Raw genomic sequence first — 21,671 nt, 5'->3', positions numbered from 1 at the left:
TTTTGGAACGTCTCGGTGACACGCATCACCGACCCAAGTCTGATCGCTTCTGACAGCGGATGCAAAAGATGTCACACAATTATGAAATTCAATTGGATTGAGATCATTTTTAGCAAGGAAGATTATGCCCGCCATTACTGCTGTGGTAGCTATCTTTATTTAGTGAGTATTTCAGTCGCTTTTGGAGAAATACACACACAGATTCAGTGTGTAAACAGAAAACTAAGGTGCACAGAAACCACCCCCCACAAACATGTTTTAATTAGAGCCGAAACCGCCTATTATAACCCATTGTTTTCCTTCAGATTATTATTATTCTGTGTCTTTCCGGCCATTTTTCAGGGAGTTAACATACATAAAAACTCAGGTCTGGCGAAAATGCGATACTGGCATAGTGCCCAAACCCATGCGTTGCTCAAGGACTCGGGACTGGGCCAAAATTGAGTTCTACCGAACTTCACGAAACTTGGTGGGAAGATGTTGTGGCCCAAGTCGAACATTGTGTCCATTTTGGCGATTTTGCACCCTACGTAAATGAACAAACTGAAAACGTACCAGCATACAAAAACGTAGGTGTGAATGTGAGAGTGAAGGGTTGTGACGGACTGGTGACCCGTCCAGCATGTGACCCTGCCTGTGAATGAATGCATTTCGACAAACAACTAACCCACTAACGTGTCCTCTGTCTGTCTGGCCTTGCAGGAGTCCCACGTGTGGCTCTCTCCATGGCCGGCAGGGACTGCCTGAGCGCCGGAGACACCTGCTCCAGCGACGACACCTGCAGCCCGCGACTCCGCACGCTCAGACAGTGTGTGGCGGGCGACGGCAGCGTGAAACTGGGACCCGGGGCGCGGAACCAGTGCGAGAACGCCATGACCGCGCTGATGTCCACCCCGCTGCACGGCTGCCAGTGTAAACGAGGCATGAAGAAGGAGAAGAACTGCCTGAGCATCTACTGGAGCTTGCACCAGTCTGTGCTGCACGGTGAGACTGAGGTTAACCCTCTGAATCTGATGCTTATTGTGACGGAGATGTTTGATTATCAGGCGAGACGACCAATCCAAAGTGAGGACATTTTCAGAAAGTGAGGACCTTTTTTTAGAAAGTGAGGACATTTTCAGAAAATTAGGACATTTTCTGAAAGTGAGGACCTTTTTTAGAAAGTGAGGACATTTTCAGAAAATGAGGATATTTTCAGAAAATGAGGACATTTTCAGAAAGTGAGGACTTTTTAGAAAGTGAGGATATTTTCAGAAAGTGAAGACCTTTTTTAGAAAGTGAGGACATTTTCAGAAAGTGAGGACCTTTTTTAGAAAGGGAGGACATTTTCAGAAACTGAGGACCTTTTTTAGAAAGTGAAGACATTTTCACAAAGTGAGGACATTTTCACAAAGTGAGGACATTTTCACAAAGTGAGGACCTTTTTAGAGTGAGGACATTTTCAGAAAGTGAAGACCTTTTTAGAAAGGGAGGACATTTTCAGAAACTGAGGACCTTTTAGAAAGTGAAGACATTTTCACAAAGTGAGGACATTTTCACAAAGTGAGGACCTTTTTTAGAAAGTGAGGACATTTTCAGAAAATGAGGACATTTTCAGAAACTGAGGACATTTATTAGAAAGTGAGGACATTTTCAGTGAGGACCTTTTTAGAAAGTGAGGACATTTTCAGAAAGTGAAGACCTTTTTAGAAAGTGAGGTCATTTTCAGAAAGTGAGGACCTTTTTTAGAAAGTGAGGACATTTTCAGAAAGTGAGGACCTTTTTTAGAAAGTGAGGACATTTTCAGAAACTGAGGACATTTTCAGCCAAATGCTGTGGCCATAGAAGGGTTAAACTGAAAGTTGGGTGAAGATTACATTTTCTCACACTTCTGCTCTCAGGTAGTGGCTGGGAAAAGGTACAATATGTCTCCGGGATACATGTAATTTAGGTGTCCACATCCACACGACTCAGCTGAAATAAAAGAGTAATTGTGTCTTAAGTAGTTCAAACTTCTATTCTACACATACTTGTATTTCATTCCTTTCGTTTGTGGTTTTTTTGGATGCCATTTTCTCTCCCTACAATTCGCCGTGATATATTTGGTACAAATAAATTCAAATATGGAAACTTAACTAGGCCATCGGGAACAAACGAGCATTAAGGTACAAGTTTCGATGTTGAGGTGGTAACCAGCTGCCTTTATTAATTTACACATCCTTCTCTGACGATTATGTGACCTCTTAACAGCTCCTTCACTAACTGCTACATGCAGAGGTGCTGATTGCCAGAACTGTTTTACTGCTCAAAGTGTTGCTCGTTGGTTTTTTAACCTCATAGGACCTTTTCAGTGCTGTGGTTTTAATTATGGCTCATTTAGCTCAGACTTTAACTTCTATTTCTTGTAGCAGTGATGCAAAAAAAACAGGCGACCGCCTCGGGGGCCCTGACGCCCCTAAGTCTCTGAAAACCGCGTTCGCTGCCTGTCAGCTTTCAGAGAAATATTAGATTATTTATGTTCTGACGCCTTTACAAGCTCCAGATCACAGAATTACCAGTTTTATGTTTGACCTGAAGAAGTTCATTTCCAACTTGGAAAAAAAAAAAATCCGAGTTTGAACAGTTGCCATGGTAACGCCTTTTTTTTTGTTAAGCCATGATAGTCAACACCACTAATCTACAATGTGTCTCTATTGGTTTTAATTCATTTTGAGGTGGATACGATAATCCCTGTGAAAGCAGCATGCAAATGTGATGTTTTCTGTTTAACCAGGTGGGAGTGATGATATCGTGCCCCAACAACTGTTTCTTTCCATAAAAGTTTGATTTGTTGTGGCAACTGTATATTGACTGTTTATCTCAGGACCCTAATGGCGCTTTTCCACGATACAGTTCCGGCACAACTCGGCACGGCTCGACTCTACTCCCTTTGGTCACTTTTCCATTACTGTAGGACTTCCTCAACGTGGGCGGAGCACGAACTTGTCGCGACGTTGTTTTCTACGTGACTTGTAAGGCAGTTGTTTTCGGTGTAACTGAATCAGTAGAATCAGCTGATTGAAAAGATTTGTTCATAGAATCGTTCAGTACTTCCGTGTCAGTGTTCCAGGTGTTATCACTGATGGAAAAGCAAAAAAAGTAGAGTCGTGCTGGAACCGTGTAGCGGAATAGCACCATAAGAGGACGAGGAGGAAGAAGAAAAGAACAACATAAGTTTGGGTTGAAACTAACGTGTCTCCTCTGTGTCGGCAGGTCTCAGCCTGGTGGAGAACTACCCCTACGAACCAGAGGAGCGCGGCTCAGACTACGTCCGCCTGGCCTCCATCGCTGCAGGTGACTAAGAGAACGTCCGTTGCTACGAGTGTTTCTCTGCTGCTGCTTCCACTTCCTCTCAGACAAGTCATTTAGTCGGGCCCCAAAATAAAAATCTATTTCTCCTCCAAAGAAACCACTCACACCAGCTGTGTGGGTGAATAGGAAAGTGGTTTGGAACCCGCTGTTTGTGTGAAAGAGAGCAAATCGAGATGTTATTTGGTGTCATTTTGCAAGGAGACGTGTGGATGTGCAGGTGGGTTTACAAAGTGTTTGATGAGCATTAGCCCACACTCCGGTTCTGTCCTCCCTCTGAGCCTGTGGGCAAACCGCAGGGCTGGTATGTGCTGCTGTTAGCCCCCGAGGCACGGTTTAATTACCTATTTATTTTAATGCAGCTGGAGCGCAGCAAAAAAGTTAAAGCGGGTGGGCAGAGAGTGTGAGAAATGACATGGAGGGAGAAGAAAAAGACAGAGGGTTTGAGAGAGCGAGAGGAAATGGAAGACGGACAGACAGACAGACAGACGGTGCTGGTTTGTTTACTCAAACAACACTGCATGTCTGGAAGGAGAGAGGCTGCACACAAATGAGATTTAAAGAAAAAAGAAAATCCGCTGGAGAGGAGAGAAAGTCAAGTGTTTTGTTTTCTGGAACAGTAATTATTCTCTGGACGAGTGAAGCTCAGATGAAGAGTGTGCGAAACTTAAATAATGACTTCATTGATGTGATTAGTATGGAAGGCGTCCGTGCATGCCTCACTGTACAATAATAAATGTCCCACTCATGCACATACATTAAGTAAGTGGATAATGGCTGCTCTCAAAGGGAGGACTTGATTTCAACATGTAAATATAGTGGCTTTTTTAGGGGATGTGAAGCAGCCTGGCCGCTGTGTTTGGGGAATAAATAGAAAAAGACCAGAAACATTCTTTTTCATCTTGTTCAATTTCACCTAGACTCAGTTGACGGTTGGTAACATAAATATAGTTGGTTAAATGAAATGTTCTAGCATAAACCTTGGCTAAAACAATCAGATTTAATCAGTGTAATATGCTATTCCTCCATCACCACAGGGACATAGCCCACAACACAGATACAGACTATTTACGCCCCACATTTGAGCCAAAGGAACGACATAAAGTCAAGTAAGTTTTGATGATAGTATGAGTTATTATATATATATATATATATATGTATATATATATATATATGTATACATATATATATATATATGTATATATATATATATATATATATATATATATATAATATTTGATGTTTGGTGCTAAAGTTTACCAAGCAACTATTAAATCAAAATGTAGTGCTAGCTTACTTGTAAGCCAGATATGCTAAATGTAAGCTAGTTAGCGCCATTTCTTTAAAGAAGCTAGCTTATCGTGGTGCTAGCTAGCACAAATACGATGCTGTTTCTTCTGCCTCCTGCTGGATGCAGAGATGTATAAAGTACTAGAGACCGAGACTTGGGTAAAAGTACAAGTACTAACCCTATCAAAACGTTCTTTAAGCAACACACTGGTGGAAGTGGAAGTATTAAAGTATTTAACATTTTTTGTACTTGAGTATTGCAAGTAGTTTATTTTTAAATGTACTACTCAAGTACTGAAAGTAAAAAGTATTGTGTTACAGTACTGTGACTGCATTTTTTGTCAGTTTATGTAACAGAAAAATGCCACATACGCCGTCCATTGTGTGGAGGTATTTCACACCAGCTAAAGTCTTTGTTTATGTGTAGATATTGTGCAAAAACAGTATGAAAGAAGTAAAAATGCAGCAAAGAGTGCCCAAAATTTACCCAGAGCTCAACAATGCAGCATACAACAGTTCTTCCCCCAACTTTACAGTTAATTCCCATTAATTCCCAAAGTTCTCCTCCAGTGGCTCCACTTTCCTAATCCGCTGACTACATCCATTTGTCTGCTGCCTTTAAGATAGTAATGCATCTGACCACATCTCACAGATCACATTGTTGTGGTGTTTGATGGCAGTCGGCATCACTGGCTTCTTTTGATTCAATCCTCCTTTACTTCTAAATCCTTTCTCCTCAGATTTCACCGTGCAGGTCCATTTGCTCTGTAAGCAGCGTGGAAGCTGGACAGTAAAATGCCACTTTGCTTGAGGTGTAAGACAGAGACTCACAGGTGCAGTTTGTGTTCAAGTTGGGCTCGGTCCAATGTTTCCCTTTATAGAAACCTAGATTTTATGGAGCAGGAGATGGGTGTCTCCTTAACGTGAGCTGAAATAAGCAGAATCTGTATAACAAGGCTGTAGCATCAGCAGACATGTACTCCCCCTCAGCAGAGCCGGCGTACACCACAGCTCCTCTCCTGCTTCTTCAATTTCATGGATCTTCCCACAACATCTCAGCCAGCTATTTACAAACGCTCTGTGAATCTCGGCGGTGTTTGTGCGGCAGTAATATCAGCGCGTACCAGGATCCGAAATTAGCGTGGGCTCGGGGCGAATAAAATTGGCCTTGAAATTTACATAATGGGGGCTTTTCAAGGCCCCCATTGTACAATTGATAGTCGACTTCCTCCCGCATGCGCCCATGGCTTTGTTTGCCAGTGGCAGCAAGCTGAACGCTACGTCAACTGCTTAGCCTGTTCACACAAGTCAGTGCTGCTTGTCTACAAAAAGGACATCGACTGACAGTACGGGACACATATTCATGTCTTTTCCTCCAGTTTGTCCTGTAAACTGTGATAGCGGTGCAGTACCCTGGTGGAAGAAACGAGGCGCGTCCCCGTGTGTGTACGTGGGTTTTCTCTGGGAACTCAGGTTCCCTTCCACAGTCCAAAAACATGCAGAGGTTAATTGTGTAGAATAGAATGGAATTCAAATAGGGACAATACAGTTAACATGGTTTCAATACAAGCGTTGAAGCGTTTATAGCTTTTGCTAGTTAGCAACTCTTGTCCCTAGTTGGGCTTTTACATGAACAGTATAATAACACACAGAACTACGTGCTCAAATTGCATAGCACACTATTGTCAAATGGTAAATCTAAAACATAATCAGTACAATAAAGTATGATAAAACAAGCTAAAACTACACAACTTAAAAAGTCAAATAAATCAAAAGTAGGTGTGAACAAGCGGTTGTTGTCTCCATGGTTTGGTCCCTCTTGTGCAGGATAAAGACGGTAGACAACGAATTAATCCAAAATTCCCCTGAAACATATTTCTCTGCGGCAAAAAAGAAAAAGTACATTTCCCATCCTGATTTATACCCTCGTCTCCAGAGCCAATTCATTTTCCATGGGCTTGTCGTGCATAATTGAGTCAGATTGCAGATTAGGGGAAGCGACATAAACTCGCCTCGACGGTTTGTGGGTGACTTTGATTGTGTATCAGTTGTAAAAATGCTCCATGAGACGCCCGAAACATTTCCAATCTGGCCGTCGTCCCCTGTAACACACTACATATCATATGTTTTTGTGACCTCATACATAAACTGCTTATTAAAATGACACCACTCGTTTGAGGCGGCTTTGAATTACGACAGTGCGGGGCCTGCACTGTGCCGCCGCCGCCGCCTCGTAAATTTCACTCCCGCTCCTCCACCGGAGGTCAGAGTTGACATCCGTGCCATGCATCTCGACAAGCCGACTGCCAAAACAACAAAGACGTGATTAATGGCTGTTTTCCCGCCCCTTACAGCGTCGCCCCTTTTAAACAGAGTAATGACCGTTTTCTGAGACGTAAGCCTCAGCCACCGCTCAGCGCGTTCTGAAGAGCATCAACAACAACAGTGTGCTTCACCTTTTGCCAATTAATCAGTTGACTTTTAGTCAAGCGTGTGTTCTTAAGAAAGGTCTCTGTTGAACACGCACCAAAACAAACACGCTTTATAATTCATCACTGACTTCATTTGTTTTTCTTCTTCTTCATTATCTTCTTGTGGCGTCTCCCTGAAGGGGTCACCACAGCGGATCATCTGCCTCCATCTTGTCCTCTTCTGTTACATCAAATGTCCTCCTTCAAAACTTCCATGAACCTTCTCTGCGGTCTTCCTCTTTTCCCTCCTGCCCGGCGGCTCCATCTCCGACCTCCTTTGTCCAATATAATCACTATCTCTCATCTGCACGTGACCAAACCATCTCCACCTTGACTCTCTTACTTTATCTCTGAGCCGTTCAACCCGAGGAATCTTGTCCGTCCTGGTCACTCTCAGTGATAATCTCAGCATCTCCAGCCACTGTCTCCAAGCCATACATCATATCAGTCTTGTAGGCCTTCACTTTTACCGCAATCACCACGACAAATGAACGCGACCAGTGCTGAATTCAACATGTCAGAGCTCGCGAACCGTTATATCCGACGCTTATAAATGACCCCAGCGTGGTTGGAAGCAGCCGCAGAGGAGATTATTCCAGACCTGCAGTATCCTGACATCTCCGACTTCCTGATTAACTCCCCTTCATCTTTATTCCAGAGAGTCGCCGAACGGAAACAAATGGACGCAATCTGGCTTTGTGACAAAGCATTGTACTCTGGTGTCTACCGGCGAAAGACAGCGCTGTTGTCACTGTAGGCAGTGGGCATTTGCATGTCACTTAGACTGAGTCCATTAGTTAAATCCGTCGTCTTCTGCTCGCCGTGAGCACGTTTCAAGGCAGTGATTCACCTGCGCCGTCTCTCTGGATCTGTGGGGATCCGGTAAAATGTTTTCCTGTCAGCCTGTCTCTATCCGCCACCTTCACTTTCATAATGAAAACAACTGGCACAGAGATTTGCCTGACATATTTCCTAAATTTGTGTGCGTGTATACGTCTATAGAGGTGAAAGGCGCACTGTCCTGCCGTGAGGGCTTCACCGTGGTTGTGCGACGGGAGCTACGTTACGACGTTGGGCGAAACTAGCTGTCAATCCCACTGTTGTCCACTCACTTTGTCGTCTGTTTGTTTGAGGGTGGTCATTTGCACACTGCTGTGCAAAAGTCTCAGGTCACCACCAGCGTCTTGTCTTGTGCATGTCTTGAATAAACCTGGTGTAAAAGACCTTTTTCACTGCAGGTATTTGTGGACATGGAATAGTTTCAATAGGTTTTCACTAAGGTTTTTCTCCAGATTTAAGAGAGCCACGGTGGTGCTGTCGTTTAAGTGTAAGGGTAGGTCACAATAAATACCCATTTACCTACATTTACCTACTTTCTGCAAGTGTGATTGTGGATTACGCTGTCAGGTCACCGTAGTATTGCGAAAACAACCAGCCTATGTTTTTCTCCAATACTGTACACTGTGTCTGCCCCGATGAAGCATGTTTTCACTGTGAATATGATCAAACAGACATGACATTTTCAAGGCATTTTAACTCTTCATTCCCAGAAATGGACGCCAACTTTTCTTCTCTAGTGTCTTACATCCTTTTTTCTAGCACAACCTATAGGCAATCTGTTGAAATTATACATTTTTAAATTTTCCCCAACTATATTGACGAACCTGAGCAAAAGAAATCGTAAAAAATTTCAAAATTTGATTGAATTTGGGAATTTTGGAAATACACAGGTCAGAGTTCACTTGGCTTGAACAAAAGTAGAAATAGAAGCAGTCACTCCTCCCGTTTTTTTTACACATATGAAGACAAAAGGGTGTGACCTTTAAACACACACACCCCCAGCATGTCTATATAAGGAGTTATGTATTATTCCCACGGCAATTTATTTTTAAGAGCGCACAGATCCGCGCCGTGTGAGCACTAAGGGTTAATAATAAACATTTGACGTTTTACCCCCTTTTTCCCCTCCATCCTCCACCGGCGCCGAGGCCCTGTTAGAGTTTCTCCTCCTCGCGTTAACGTCGACAGGTCTCAGCCTTGCTGTGTAAAGTGCCTTGAGATATCGTCTGTTGTGATTTTGGTGCAACACAAAATGAAACTGATTTGATTTGATGCCGCAGTCGGCCACTGAGTCGCTGTCTTAACCTTAGCGCTTCGTTCACCTGTGGTGATGATCTGGAGTCGAGCTAACGAACTGTGTCGCAGCCGTTTTTGTTCCTTTTGATTTGCGACCATGAATGTTACATCAGCGTTCGTGCAAACGGCAAAAACAAGCCGAACAGCGGATGCGCTCCAGGCCCCCGGGTGGATTTTCTCACGGAGCAGCTCGGCGCGATGGCTGCAACCGGGCGAGTTAGAGGTGTGGAATGTGTGTAAGGCGTGAATGTGAGGCAGGATGAGAGTGTGCGCGCTCAGCAAGTCTCCCCTGAATAAGTAATGAGTTCAGGGAAAAAAAAAAAGACATACAATAAAAAGGATTTCATAAGAGAAGCATATGAACAAATTCACTTTCCGACGCCACATGTGGCCGCTGGATGCAATTTGTCATCCCACCCTGCTCGTCCAACCACCCCCCCCTCTCGCTCCCTTGGCTGCACAGCAGTTAAGTTGGGAATAACCTAAGCTTTGTGAAGGGTTGTTAGCTCTCCCTCCAAGGCCATCCATATTTTATATGACAGCTTGGTGAAAGCCCAACTCACCCAGAGACTCGACTACAGGCAGTTTACAAACTAATGAGCGGCGCTCTCTGCCATAGGAGCCGTGTGTCATCATGGCTGTATTGAGTGGGAGGTCGATTTGAGGGGGAGGATGAAAAAAAAAAAAGGCGAAACAAAACAAAAATTTGAAGGAAAAAAAAAAAAAAGCACGGTGATGGATTGGGAGATAATTTGGCCCAAAAAAGACGGTTATGAAAAGGGCTTTCACTGCCTCCACAAAAGGGGCCTCATTACGGCGGAAGTCAGTGGGAGCGCGGGCACTGAGGGAGGCAGAGACGGACAATATGTTGGAAGAATGGATGGAGAGGAGAAGGGAGTGAGAGCTGAGTAGGCGACAGGAAAAAGACAGATGGAGTGAGGTGGAGAGGAGCACGGTGAGGGAGGGAGGGAGGGAGGTAGAGATACTGTCAGGTGAGTCCGGATTGGGCCCAGATGTGGGGCTGCATTTGAAAGACGGATTGATGAACGCAGGAAGCGAAGGAAAGGAGTAATTAGAGGAGTTGTTGTGCGACTGCGGAGATTTACATGGTTGTGGTTTTTCATCACATAGATTCATCAATTTAGTCTTTACTTCCAAGGACACATCTTTGTTTTCACCTGTGAGTGTTGCACTACATCTCTGTTAGGAGTTTAGCATAGCAAGTTTCAAGCTGTTTTTGTTCCTGGTCCAATGTTTTTTTGGACACTACCAATTTTTAATGGAAAAAAATGGCAAAAAGTAAAAAAAAAAGGTATCAATTAAATGTTTAAATATATATAATTTTTGAAATTGACTGAAAAATGTTGCAAGCAACGGCGACCAAACAAAAGCAGAGAGAGGAAAACAATAGTTGGGGATTGCCGACTCGGCATTTCCAACTAATTAATGCTAAAAGCAGCATTGACTGGTCTTTGGGAGTTCCAGTCCAGTTTCCAACAGATAAACCCAGAAGGTGACCGTTGCCTGATATGTGTGCCCACCATGTTTGCTACCTCTGTCTCTGTCTCACCTTTCAGAGTCTGAGGTGACGACGGTGAACCGCTGCCTCGACGCCGCCAAGGCGTGCAACATAGACGAGACGTGCCAGAAGCTGCGCACGGAGTACGTGTCCGCCTGCATCCAGCCTTCAGCCCGCTCTGGGCCGTGCAACCGGGCCAAGTGCAACAAGGCCCTGAGAAAGTTCTTCGACCGCGTTCCCCCCGACTACACCCACGAGCTGCTGTTCTGCCCCTGCACCGACACGGCCTGCGCCGAGCGCCGCAGGCAGACCATCGTGCCCTCCTGCTCCTACGAGGACAAGGAAAAGCCCAACTGCCTGGCTCAGCTGCGGGTCTGCAAGGCGGACTATGTGTGCAGGTAGGCGCGACAAATCACACCTCGATGCCATTTTTGTCTCCGATATCAATCTCACAAACGGGAGTGTCTGTCAATACTGAGACCAGTAGCGTGTGGTATTAACAGTGAGTCCAAATACAGCTGTTAACAACACATTTGAGTCGATGCGTTGCCTCCCCGCCTTCATCGGCCACTTCAAACACACAATTCTGTCACAAATATTCAGCTCCCCGTAAATGACGCTGCTTTTAATCACTTTCTCCACAGTGTGCGCTCCGTGAAGTGTTTGTGTGATATTTAGTTTTTAAGAGAAACGTGAACGGTTATTGGCTCGACAAGTTGAAAGTGATTAGTCGTGACAGCAAACACTGATTGATCTGGAAAGTCCCGGTGTGTTCGAGTGCCGCTCTGACACGCCAACATCAGGGATTAAAAGCTGAGTTCAACGTTGTTTGACAGCGAGATGCAGATGGAAGACACTCGCGCACTAACGGGGGAACAAACTTTGACGCGATCGGCTCATCGAGTCGCGGCTTTTAACTCGTTAGCGAACGTCACCCACGGGGTCGCCGACACACGCCGCGTCTCGCTTGATCCGACGACTCCTGAGAAAACCGTCGGCGCCTCTTTGTCCGAGCAAACGCTCAGCTTCAACGAGGATTACTAATGTGAGAAGAATAACGTCGGCAGACACCGAAGCTTCAGTGTGATGTTGCTCCGTCCTCCGGGACAGCAAGTCGGCCTGTGTCTCTTCGGGAAGATATATGTCTGGCTGGTATGAATTTAGATTTAATTATTCAGCCGTGTTTAATTAATTCAATTGTTATACTCATTAACTCTGTTTAATTAGTTCAATTTAAGTCGTTTTCCGTGGGACACAGCCAGGCTTAAAGCCGCCATGTGAAATAGTCGTTATTAGAGCAGCCATTATCGCTCGGGATTCACACACACACACACGCGCGCGCGCGCGGCTTTGCTGCCAGCGTTCTCCGAAAACACACATTAGCAAACAGCCAAAGCGTCACTTGGATCAGTGAGTAGTTTGCTGAACACTGACCCTCGGAACAAGAGGAGTTATCTGAGGCATAGTTAATGGGGCACGGCGACCAACGGGTGCTATTAATATGGAGCAACTTGAGCCGTGCAGAAACAAATGATTGACATCTCCGTTCCATGCTGCCACCCGGTGGTTGGCTCAGTCACACTCGGTGCGCTTACACGCATGTTAAAAGTCAGATTTTTTTTACATTAGTCCGACTGAAATCAAGCCAGTCTTAGTCGGACTAACATACCTTACATAATGTGATTCGTAGTCCGATTACGCCTGCATGCGTACGCTTAGTCAGACTGGGCTACGTCCTGATCCACTCGCCCGAAACCCCCCACCAAAGCTCATTACTTTTAGATTTGAAAAATAAACACACTTACTCGATTATTAATCGATCACTAAATGAATCCTCGACCATGTTGATAATGATTAAAGCAAGATTTCTGCTTGTTTCAGCTTCTTAAATGTGATTAGTTTCTTATTTCTTTGCTTCACGTAACAAAGAAGTCATTTTATGACCAAACAATGACTCGATTAATCGATATAATCGTTTCATTTACAAAGACACAATTCAGTTTCACTTACTTATCGTTGTTTTTTTGTCTTTTTAACTCTAGTTTTTAATTTTTTTAAGTTTATTTTTTCAGTTTTACTTTTCGTGATTATGTGAGTTTTCAATAACTCTAACGCACCCTCACCGGACACGCTCCCCCCGCCCACCTCTAACCCCAGCGCAGAGCCACGCGTCGACCGGTTAACTCTCAATTGAATCAGAGAGATTGCATTGTGTATTTACACAACGCACACAAAAACGCGCGACTTCTTGTCGACTTGTGCCACTGACGACGTTACATTTGGATGGAGACTTACCTAATGGGAGGCAAACATGGGCCTTGACTCTTCTCTGTTAATAGTGCGCGGCAGCTTCTGGCCGTGAGCAGATTAGACAAATACGGATCTTCCGTAGAAACACTTCCTCTTCGCAGCCGCTTTTGCCTTCCCTTCCCTTCTTAACCTTTCCTGCCAGCCGCCGCAGACATCGAGCCTCATCATCATCATCATCATCATCGCACAAGGCTACCGCGGCCATCATATCACATCATCGCCGCGCGCCGGCTGGCATTTGTAACGGGATCCCCTCGGGGCGCCGCAACTCCCGGCCCCTGCCCTCGTTTGTCATGTCATCGCAATGATGTGTGTAAAACTTATAGGCCCGTGCGCTAAGGGAAGGCGCCCTCCTCTGCGAGCTGCCGGTTAATGCCAGCCGACTGGTGCGGGATCGGCGGGGGCCGCGCAGGGGGCCTTGAGACGTGCCATCCATCGAGGCGGGCGGCGGAGAGTAATGTCTGATCGATAGCCGTGACAGATGAAGGCCTTTGTCTCCCTGACATTTGAAGAGGAACTAGATTAAACGCTGGCGACCGTTTGCTGTCAGGGAGACGGGGGCTGACGGGATGGGCCGGAGAACTCGTTGTTTCTGAGTCTCCGGTGACAGGAAAGGAAACGCAGCCTCTGAATTTGAACGCCGTCCCCGAAATTTGACCAAGAAATTTGATTTCGATTGAGGTATGATGTGCGATGTCATCATTTTCACATCATTGTTCTCACTTGAAGCATTGAAGCAGCGTATTTGTGTGCAGAGCTGAAGATGTTTTCAATTCAATACAAACTCAGCTGGGCCACATTTTCAAGCCAGGAAATGTAGCTTGGCCAGACGCCTCCCGCAGCCAGTGAGCAGCAGGCGAGGACACATTTTAAAAGTGCATGAAAAGCATCATAAAAGAGCGAGCGATAAAAGGATTTTGGTCATCCCTCAAAGTGAGTAAAAAAACTAAACGTGCACAATATTAGCTGGAACTGTTTTACATTAGGAATACGCACACGTGCACAACTTCGAGCACGCGTTTGTCTTTGAAATAAGGTAAAAGATCATCTCAATCAAGCAGCCATGAGTTCGACCCAGGCACAACAGCACCGGGAGCTGTTGATGGGTTCATCGTCCCATTCCATTTGCTTTTATTTGCACTTATTCACCCCAAACCTTTTCTTGATAAACTCTGATCCAACATTTCAACACTTTCCACTCATGAAAACACAGCCTGGCAGCTTTTCCCAGAAAACAACATGTCAGAGTGGGGAAAAGACGGCGGATAAGCGGGATGAATGTCACCAGTGTGGGGTTGAGGCGCCGCAGAGTGGGAGATCATTACGGACGCAGGGAGTTAACGCAGGATTATGGGAAGGTAGATGGGGGCGGGGGAGAAAAAGAGCCACCCTTCGCTGACACACTGCACGCGCAGCAGCCGGGCATGACTCAGTGATGGATGGCGTGTTATTGCTCCCCACAGGTCTCGCTGGGCACAGTTCCAGTACGACTGTCAACCCGCGGAGCAGAGCGCCAGCGGCTGCAAGCAGGAGAACTACGGCGCGTGTCTGCTCGCGTACACCGGCCTGATAGGTAAGGACTACATTTTCTCGCGGCAGCTCTTGGATGGATTGGGAACAAAACAAGGGGCTTTCAGGAGGGGGATTGTGATGAGAGGCACAGTTCAGTGATCAGTGGAGTGCAGGGCCCCAACAAGAATTAGAAGTAGTGCATTTCCAACTGTTGACCGCTGGTTCTTTTTCGGGGGGGGGGGAGGGCGAATTCTTCCCGACCTGACGATGAGTGGAGGGAGGGCGCAGCTCATTGTGCTTCACTGGAGATCACACAGGTGCACAGACGGTCGTTAACCTGTGATTATGGGGGATGGGGGAAAGACGGGTTGTTTGTTTGGGACTGAAAGGAAGACCGCAAGCTGAGGAGCAGTGATTGAGCGTTCTGGACGACTCGGAGGTGAAAATCGATGGAGGGAAATCAGAACTTTTTTCCCTTTTTTGCTGCCACACAGCCTCAAAGTGCAGCAATTTGACTTTCCACCTCCTTTAAAAAAAACCCCACAAGCTACAAGGGCTGTATTACCCTACCAGGAAAATGACTTGGTGATTATTTACTGCTGAAAGGCTCCAAACCTGTGTTCTGGACTGTGCACCGCGGGCCCCGCAGCATTTATCAAAGTGCAGCCTATTCAGATATGTCAGGAACGCAACTTATTTGTTTGGACTGTTTGATCTGTTGTAGAATGAAGAGAAAATGAGATTCATGAAAAAAAAAACAAGAGGGTGACGTAACCCCGGCAGCTTTCCACGCATGAATGTAAAAAATCCACAAAGAAAATAACATTTCAAGTACCTTTTTTATTTAATTCTTTGAAATGGCGAGCGCACGTACAGTACCGTGTTCATCAAACTGTGGCATTATGTTCCAAAAACCAAAGGCTCTTCAAGTTCCCATGTTGTGAATTTGACAGTTTGAAAGTATTTCACTGTGTTTCCGTGCAAGAGAAACCTGATATTTACAGGGTTTGGAGATTTCCAACAGTTCTCGAATGCAACACACGCGAGAGCGAAGGGCTCAATAGAAACTTATTTCATCTTATTCTGGAGCATTTACATCACTGTAAATGAATGAAACGACTAAAAATGTGCTATCATATTGTATTGTATTGTATTTTTTTTTCATCTTCTTAAATTGAATCTCTATTGATCCCGAGTCGTGTTTGTGATTCGGAACGACTCGTTTTCCTTGTAACAAAATAAAGAGACGACTTCCTGTTGACATGACCCCGCGTGACCTCGCCGTCTGATTTCCTTTTCCTCCCTCGACAGGAAGCACGGTCACTCCCAACTACCTTGACAACTCCACGTCCAACGTGGGGCCGTGGTGCTCGTGCGCGGCGAGCGGCAACCACAGGGAGCAGTGCAGCGACCTCCTGACGTTCTTCCACGACAACGTCTGCCTGAGTGAGTAACAGCTGCAGAGAGAGAGAGAGAGAGACACAGAGAGAGAGAGAGAGAGAGAGAAACCTCTGGCAACGCGGTAACAATAACAACAAAGAAGCAGAACAAATGTGAGGATTATCACAGTCTAACTTGTGAACAAAATAATCCATGAAATAGCCTTTAATGCAGTGTGACGACACCATCACGCGTCGGCCTTAAGCTAGTGAGTGAAAGTTTCTACATGGGCCGTTTTATTGCGGATTTACTCTCCGATTCCTCACATTTATTGTGGGATATTTGATTATTTTGAAGCGATAGCTCAGATGAATGTATTCTGTGTGGATGTGGATGTGCGGATTAGGATTAGCCAGCCTGATTGTTCCAGATACAGATATCGTGTATCAAACAATATGTGACGACCGAAGCTCGAGGTCGACAATCTATCGCAGGAGCACTTTCAGTGAAATCTGTCCAGTTTTCTTACAGATGCTCACATGGAGTCAAAGGTCATCAGTCTAAAAAGTACAAACCGTACTATTGCCCCTTTTTTTTTCCATCCCTGTTCCTTATTGTCCCCCTTGAACACCAACAATAGAACAGGGAAAGGAACGAGTAAATAGATAAATACATAAATAAGAGACTGATAACAGTATGATATATAATAAAAGTCATAAGATCTGAGCTGTTTTGAAATTGGTTCGCGAACATACATTTATGGCCCCTTTCCACCCAGCTCACCTCGACTCGCCACGCCTCGGCACGGCACAGTTTAGGCTGGTTTTCCACTACGTGGGCGGAGTTAGTACCTCGCCAGAGCAGGTACCTGGTACAAGGTACGATGCTAGTGGAAACGCAACTTGGCCGTGCCGAGGCGACTTGATTTCTAGAGCGCACTTAAAAAAAACAAAAAAAACAACAACCAAGGTGGACCAAGAGTGATGTTTTCCAACTTTCACACTGAACTGGAGGGATTATATAAACAAATATACTGTATATAAATAAATAATAAATAATTTCCTTATTTCAGGTGAGAAAAAAACAAAGATATTTAAATGAAAAAATAAATAAGTAAAGCAGTTTAAATGCACACGGACTGAATCGTGAACTGAAGAGATTACATTTGGGAAAATACAATAATAATTAAAGGAAAAGGGCAAACTCATTTAGCGGATTATTTAAATTCAGTTCATCTTTTTGTTAATTAAAAAAACTCTTTGGTGTAGTTTTTGATTAAATCTCTCCGTGTGCTGTCGACATTTATCTCTTTGTGAACTTACTTGTCCTCCTCTTCTTTTATGCACGCGCACGTGTAAGTTAAATACATGTAAGTTAATGTAATGTCCTCTGTCGTCATGGAAACCAGACTGTGTTTGTTTAATCAGTGGGTTAGTTAGATCAGATCGTCAGTCCATAGTCTTTTAATTTTCTATATATCACAAACGGTCTAGGAGTTATGGTACTGAGACGTACGCATGCCAAATCCTAGTTATTATCATTATTGTTGTTGTTGTTGTTGTTGTTACCAACAAAAGCTGTTGCAAAGGTGTCGACACGAGTGTGGACCTGCAGTGACAGCAGCCGCTAAAACCACTGACACAACAGAGAGTAAAAAGTGACGTGACGACACCGACTGTCACCGTTTGTTTCCTTTTCTGAAAAGATGTGTCTCAGTTCAGTCGTGACAACGAGCGAACGATCGGCTCCTCTGCAAACATGATGACACAAGCAGCCTCTCACCTCAGACTCCTGTCCCCGGGAAAAAAAACATATTTTTCAGCAAACTTTGTGAGGAGTTTTCATAAAGAGTCAACAGAAGCAGAAGTTAAGACGTAATGAGAAGGGATTGGAAGAGAAAAACATGAAATACTAATTTGTTCCCACGAAATAGGTAAAACATGACCACGAGAATGTTATTAACGTAATTAATTTAGTGCGCATGTTTTACCTATTTCATGGGAACAAATGAGCATTTTGTGGGAACAAATTATTATTTCGTGGGAAAAGTTAGTATTTCGTGGGAACAAATTAGTATTTGTGTGCTAGTTTTACGTATTTCATGGGAACAAATTAGTACTTTGTGTGCTAGTTTTACCTATTTCGTGGAAAAAGTTAGTATTTCGTGGGAACAAATTAGTATTACGTGTGTTAGTTTTACCTATTTCGTGGGAAAAGTTAGTAATACGTGGGAACAAATTAGTATTTCGTGTGCTAGTTTTGTTATTAACGTAATTAATTTAGTGCGCATGTTTTACCTATTTCATGGGAACAAATGAGCATTTTGTGGGAACAAATTATTATTTTGTGGGAAAAGTTGGTATTTCGTGGGAACAAATTAGTATTTTGTGTGCTGGTTTTACGTATTTCGTGGGAAGTAATTATTATTTTGTGCATGTGTTGTAGCTATTTCATAGGAAGGAATTAGTATTTCGTGCGCATGTTTTACCTATTTCGTGGGAAAAGTTAGTAATTTGTGGGAACAAATTAGTATTTCGTGTGCTAGTTTTACGTATTTCATGGGAACAAATTAGTACTTTGTGTGCTAGTTTTATCTATTTTGTGGAAAAAGTTAGTATTTCGTGGGAACAAATTAGTATTTCGTGTGCTAGTTTTACGTATTTCATGGGAACAAATTAGTACTTTGTGTGCTAGTTTTACCTATTTCGTGGAAAAAGTTAGTATTTCGTAGGAATAAATTAGTATTTTGTGTGCTGGTTTTACGTATTTCGTGGGAAGTAATTATTATTTTGTGCATGTGTTGTAGCTATTTCATAGGAAGGAATTAGTATTTTGTGCGCATGTTTTACGTATTTCATGGGAACAAATTAGTATTACGTGTGCTAGTTTGACCTATTTTGTGGGAAAAGTTAGTATTTCATGGCCACGAATCAGAGTTGTGTTGCGAAGTCATGAAGATGTTCCCTTGTGTTTTTATTATACTTATATTATACTATATACTATACATATATGATTTACCTTGTTTATATATGTGTGTATTTCTTTCTTTGTTTTTTGGGGGCGGTTTGCGCAAGTGTATTAATATTGCAAAAAACTATACTATTTTGATAGTTTTTTCTTTCTTACTTTTTCTTCTTTTTTTAAATTGTGTTCTGTTTACATGTTCGAGAATAAAACAGTCAGAACATTCACAGTCAGAGAAGCTGCGGCGCTACTTTAGACAAAAACTGAATCTTTTCTTTGCCCTGAGCGGGAGCTTTTTATGCCTATAAATATTCAAAAACCATATTTATGTTTGGCACAATTGTACGCTTCCCTTTCACGGGTTTCGAGCAGGTCCAGCTGCATCACATTCCGTTTCCTAGAAACCAGTGACGTCTTTGTCTCGAGTGGATTTGTGTGAAAGTTCTCAGTCACTGAGGTCAGTGTATCTTCAAGAGTGTAGCTGCAGGCTTCTGGACTTGGTTGAGCTTTGTTGACATTTCACCTCTCCTCCAAGAGGGTCCTTCACTTCTGCTTCACTTCCAGAACTGCAGAGGCCTCATGGGTGAGAGGTGAAAGGTCAGCAGAACTCAAGCCACTTTTTTGCCAAATTGTATTTCAATCAAATAAGAGAACATGCTTATTTATGCACCAGTTTATGCATCAACTGCTGTTGAGCAGATATTAGAAGTACTGTTTTACTGTATATACCAGGGTGTGTGATGAATTTTTAGCCTCGTGTTTACTAAACTTCCTCATGTAACTGTTTCCATTGCACTTATTGTCAGGAACTAACCTTTCCTCACCTGGTTAGGTGTGGTTAGTTGTTGATTAGAGCCGGCCCCAGCTTCTGATTGGCTGGATGGAGGATCGCCGTGGTGCCTGTGCTCGTAAAAGAGAGTTGGAGCTGGTAGAGCACACTCGGCTTCTGACATACATTATTGATTGTCCCCGTGATGGACTGGCGACCTGTCCACGCTGTGACCCCGCCTTTTGTTCTGTCAGCTGGGATTGGCACCAGTGCCCCCCCGCTCAGGGTCTTAAGCTTTGTACAAGAGTAAACGCTTTTCTTCTCGTGTAGAGTCGTGTAGAATTCAGAGCCTTCAAAGAGTCAAAGAGCTGCTTTAAGACACTAGATTCAGTCTGTGGCACGTTCAAGTTACTTCCTTAAACCAACTCATCTCTTAAAAATGCATATTCAGCCCTTTGTGTGATCCAAACATCTCAAAGTATCTAAAACCTCCCCTCACAGTGTTTGTAACTTCATGACAAACATTTGCTAAGATGCTTTCGTTCTCCATGACGCTGACTCCAGACATTAAGTGAAATGTCCATCAGCCCTGCGGAGAGTTCAGGGAGTCACACGCTCTCCAGCCGGGTTGATGGACGCCTTGTTTTCACGCGCGTCCTGCAGTCGGGACTCAGACCTGCGACGGCAGCTCCTCCTGTGTGACGTTTACCGCGAGTGGCCCCTCAGAGCGTACGTGATAACGTGGACGAGTGGGTTTCTAATGGGAAATTTGAGCTGAGTCTCGTTTGCTGGAGCCTCTATTTTTGGAAGGGAAATGTACGTAATGATTTGGGGCAATTATTGGGAAAAGAAAACCACCCCGTGAATGACTCCCTCACATGATCACAACGAGCAGAGAGTGAGGAGATGTCGTACATTCTGAGTCGAGCCAGAACTCTCTTTTCAATTAAAATGAATCCTCGTTGGTCTCTTTTGGCGTCGCCGTCTTCTTTGTGACTGGATTCAGCGCCGTTGTTCCGCACAGCCCCGGTGCTGCTGCTCTGGGGTCCGCTTGCTGAGACAGGACTTCAGATGGCCTTTGATGACTTTGTAATTGAGCGTAATTTGCTTTTCTGCCTCAGAACTAATGGGGTGGACAGAGAGAGAGAATCGCGCCGGTTTGCAGATGGAGGGGGTGGCGAAAAAAGAAAAATGAGGAAAAAAAAACCCTGCAGAAAATGTCCTCCCTGGAGTGAGCGCGTTCAGGTTTTAAAAACAGATGTCACCCCGCTGTACCTCCTCGTGGCAGCGATAACAACCGCATCACTATGCAGAATAGCGGCCCTGGACTTATTCATGCTCTGAAAACGGAGTGTGTTGAGAGGACAGACGGAGATGAAGCTCATGTGTTTGTGAATATTCGTCCGGCTGCTGAACGGAGGAGAGCGTGGCAGTGTCTGTCGCGGCTGACGACACGGCAAGATAATCCCGTATTCGTCCTACGATGGGTGAAGGTAAAATGCGAACGCTAAATGCTAAAGCGCTAATACAAACTGGAATGTGTTATGTTCTTGAAGAGGTTTCCCTCCTTTCATCCCAAAGGCCTGACATTTGTACTGTCTGTTTTTTGATGATTGATAAACAATCTCAAATTTCAGATATAATAAAACAACAATTTCTCAACAAAGGTTGTGTTCAGGACCTTGATGACAAATCTGACTTTTTCACTGTACAGTGAAATTAGAGAAATTTCAAGTTAAAAGCCCCATATTCACACTTTTTAACTGATAAACAATTTAAAGTATGACATGTAATAAAAAACAGCAATTTCCATAAATTCTGACCAGGACCAACGAGGTTGTGTTCAGGACTTCTATGACTACTCACGTCCTATAAATCTGACTTTTTTTTTTTTAGAAATTCCAAATTAAGAGTCCCATATTAGCACTTCTGAATTGCTAATCTGAATTTTGAGGTAAATTCTGACTGCCGTTTTGAATCTCCGAAACCTCTT

General features: G+C 44.1%; 1 protein-coding gene across 1 annotated transcript in view; it reads left to right on the top strand.

Annotated features, from left to right (window-relative positions):
• gfra4a (GDNF family receptor alpha 4a) overlaps window positions 1–21,671 on the top strand; it is a 138,055-nt gene that overhangs the window by 105,620 nt on the left and 10,764 nt on the right. The window contains exons 2-6 of the mRNA XM_044047894.1: window positions 703–984; window positions 3,232–3,312; window positions 10,802–11,141; window positions 14,517–14,626; window positions 15,877–16,011. Of these exons, the coding sequence (XP_043903829.1) occupies window positions 703–984; window positions 3,232–3,312; window positions 10,802–11,141; window positions 14,517–14,626; window positions 15,877–16,011 (948 nt within the window). The remainder of the gene's footprint in view (window positions 1–702; window positions 985–3,231; window positions 3,313–10,801; window positions 11,142–14,516; window positions 14,627–15,876; window positions 16,012–21,671) is intronic.

This window comes from Solea senegalensis, linkage group LG16 (genome assembly GCF_019176455.1).
Source record: "Solea senegalensis isolate Sse05_10M linkage group LG16, IFAPA_SoseM_1, whole genome shotgun sequence".
Lineage (NCBI taxonomy): Eukaryota > Metazoa > Chordata > Actinopteri > Pleuronectiformes > Soleidae > Solea > Solea senegalensis.
Note: the sequence above shows the minus strand (reverse complement) of the source record. Positions and strands in the feature narration are given on the sequence as shown.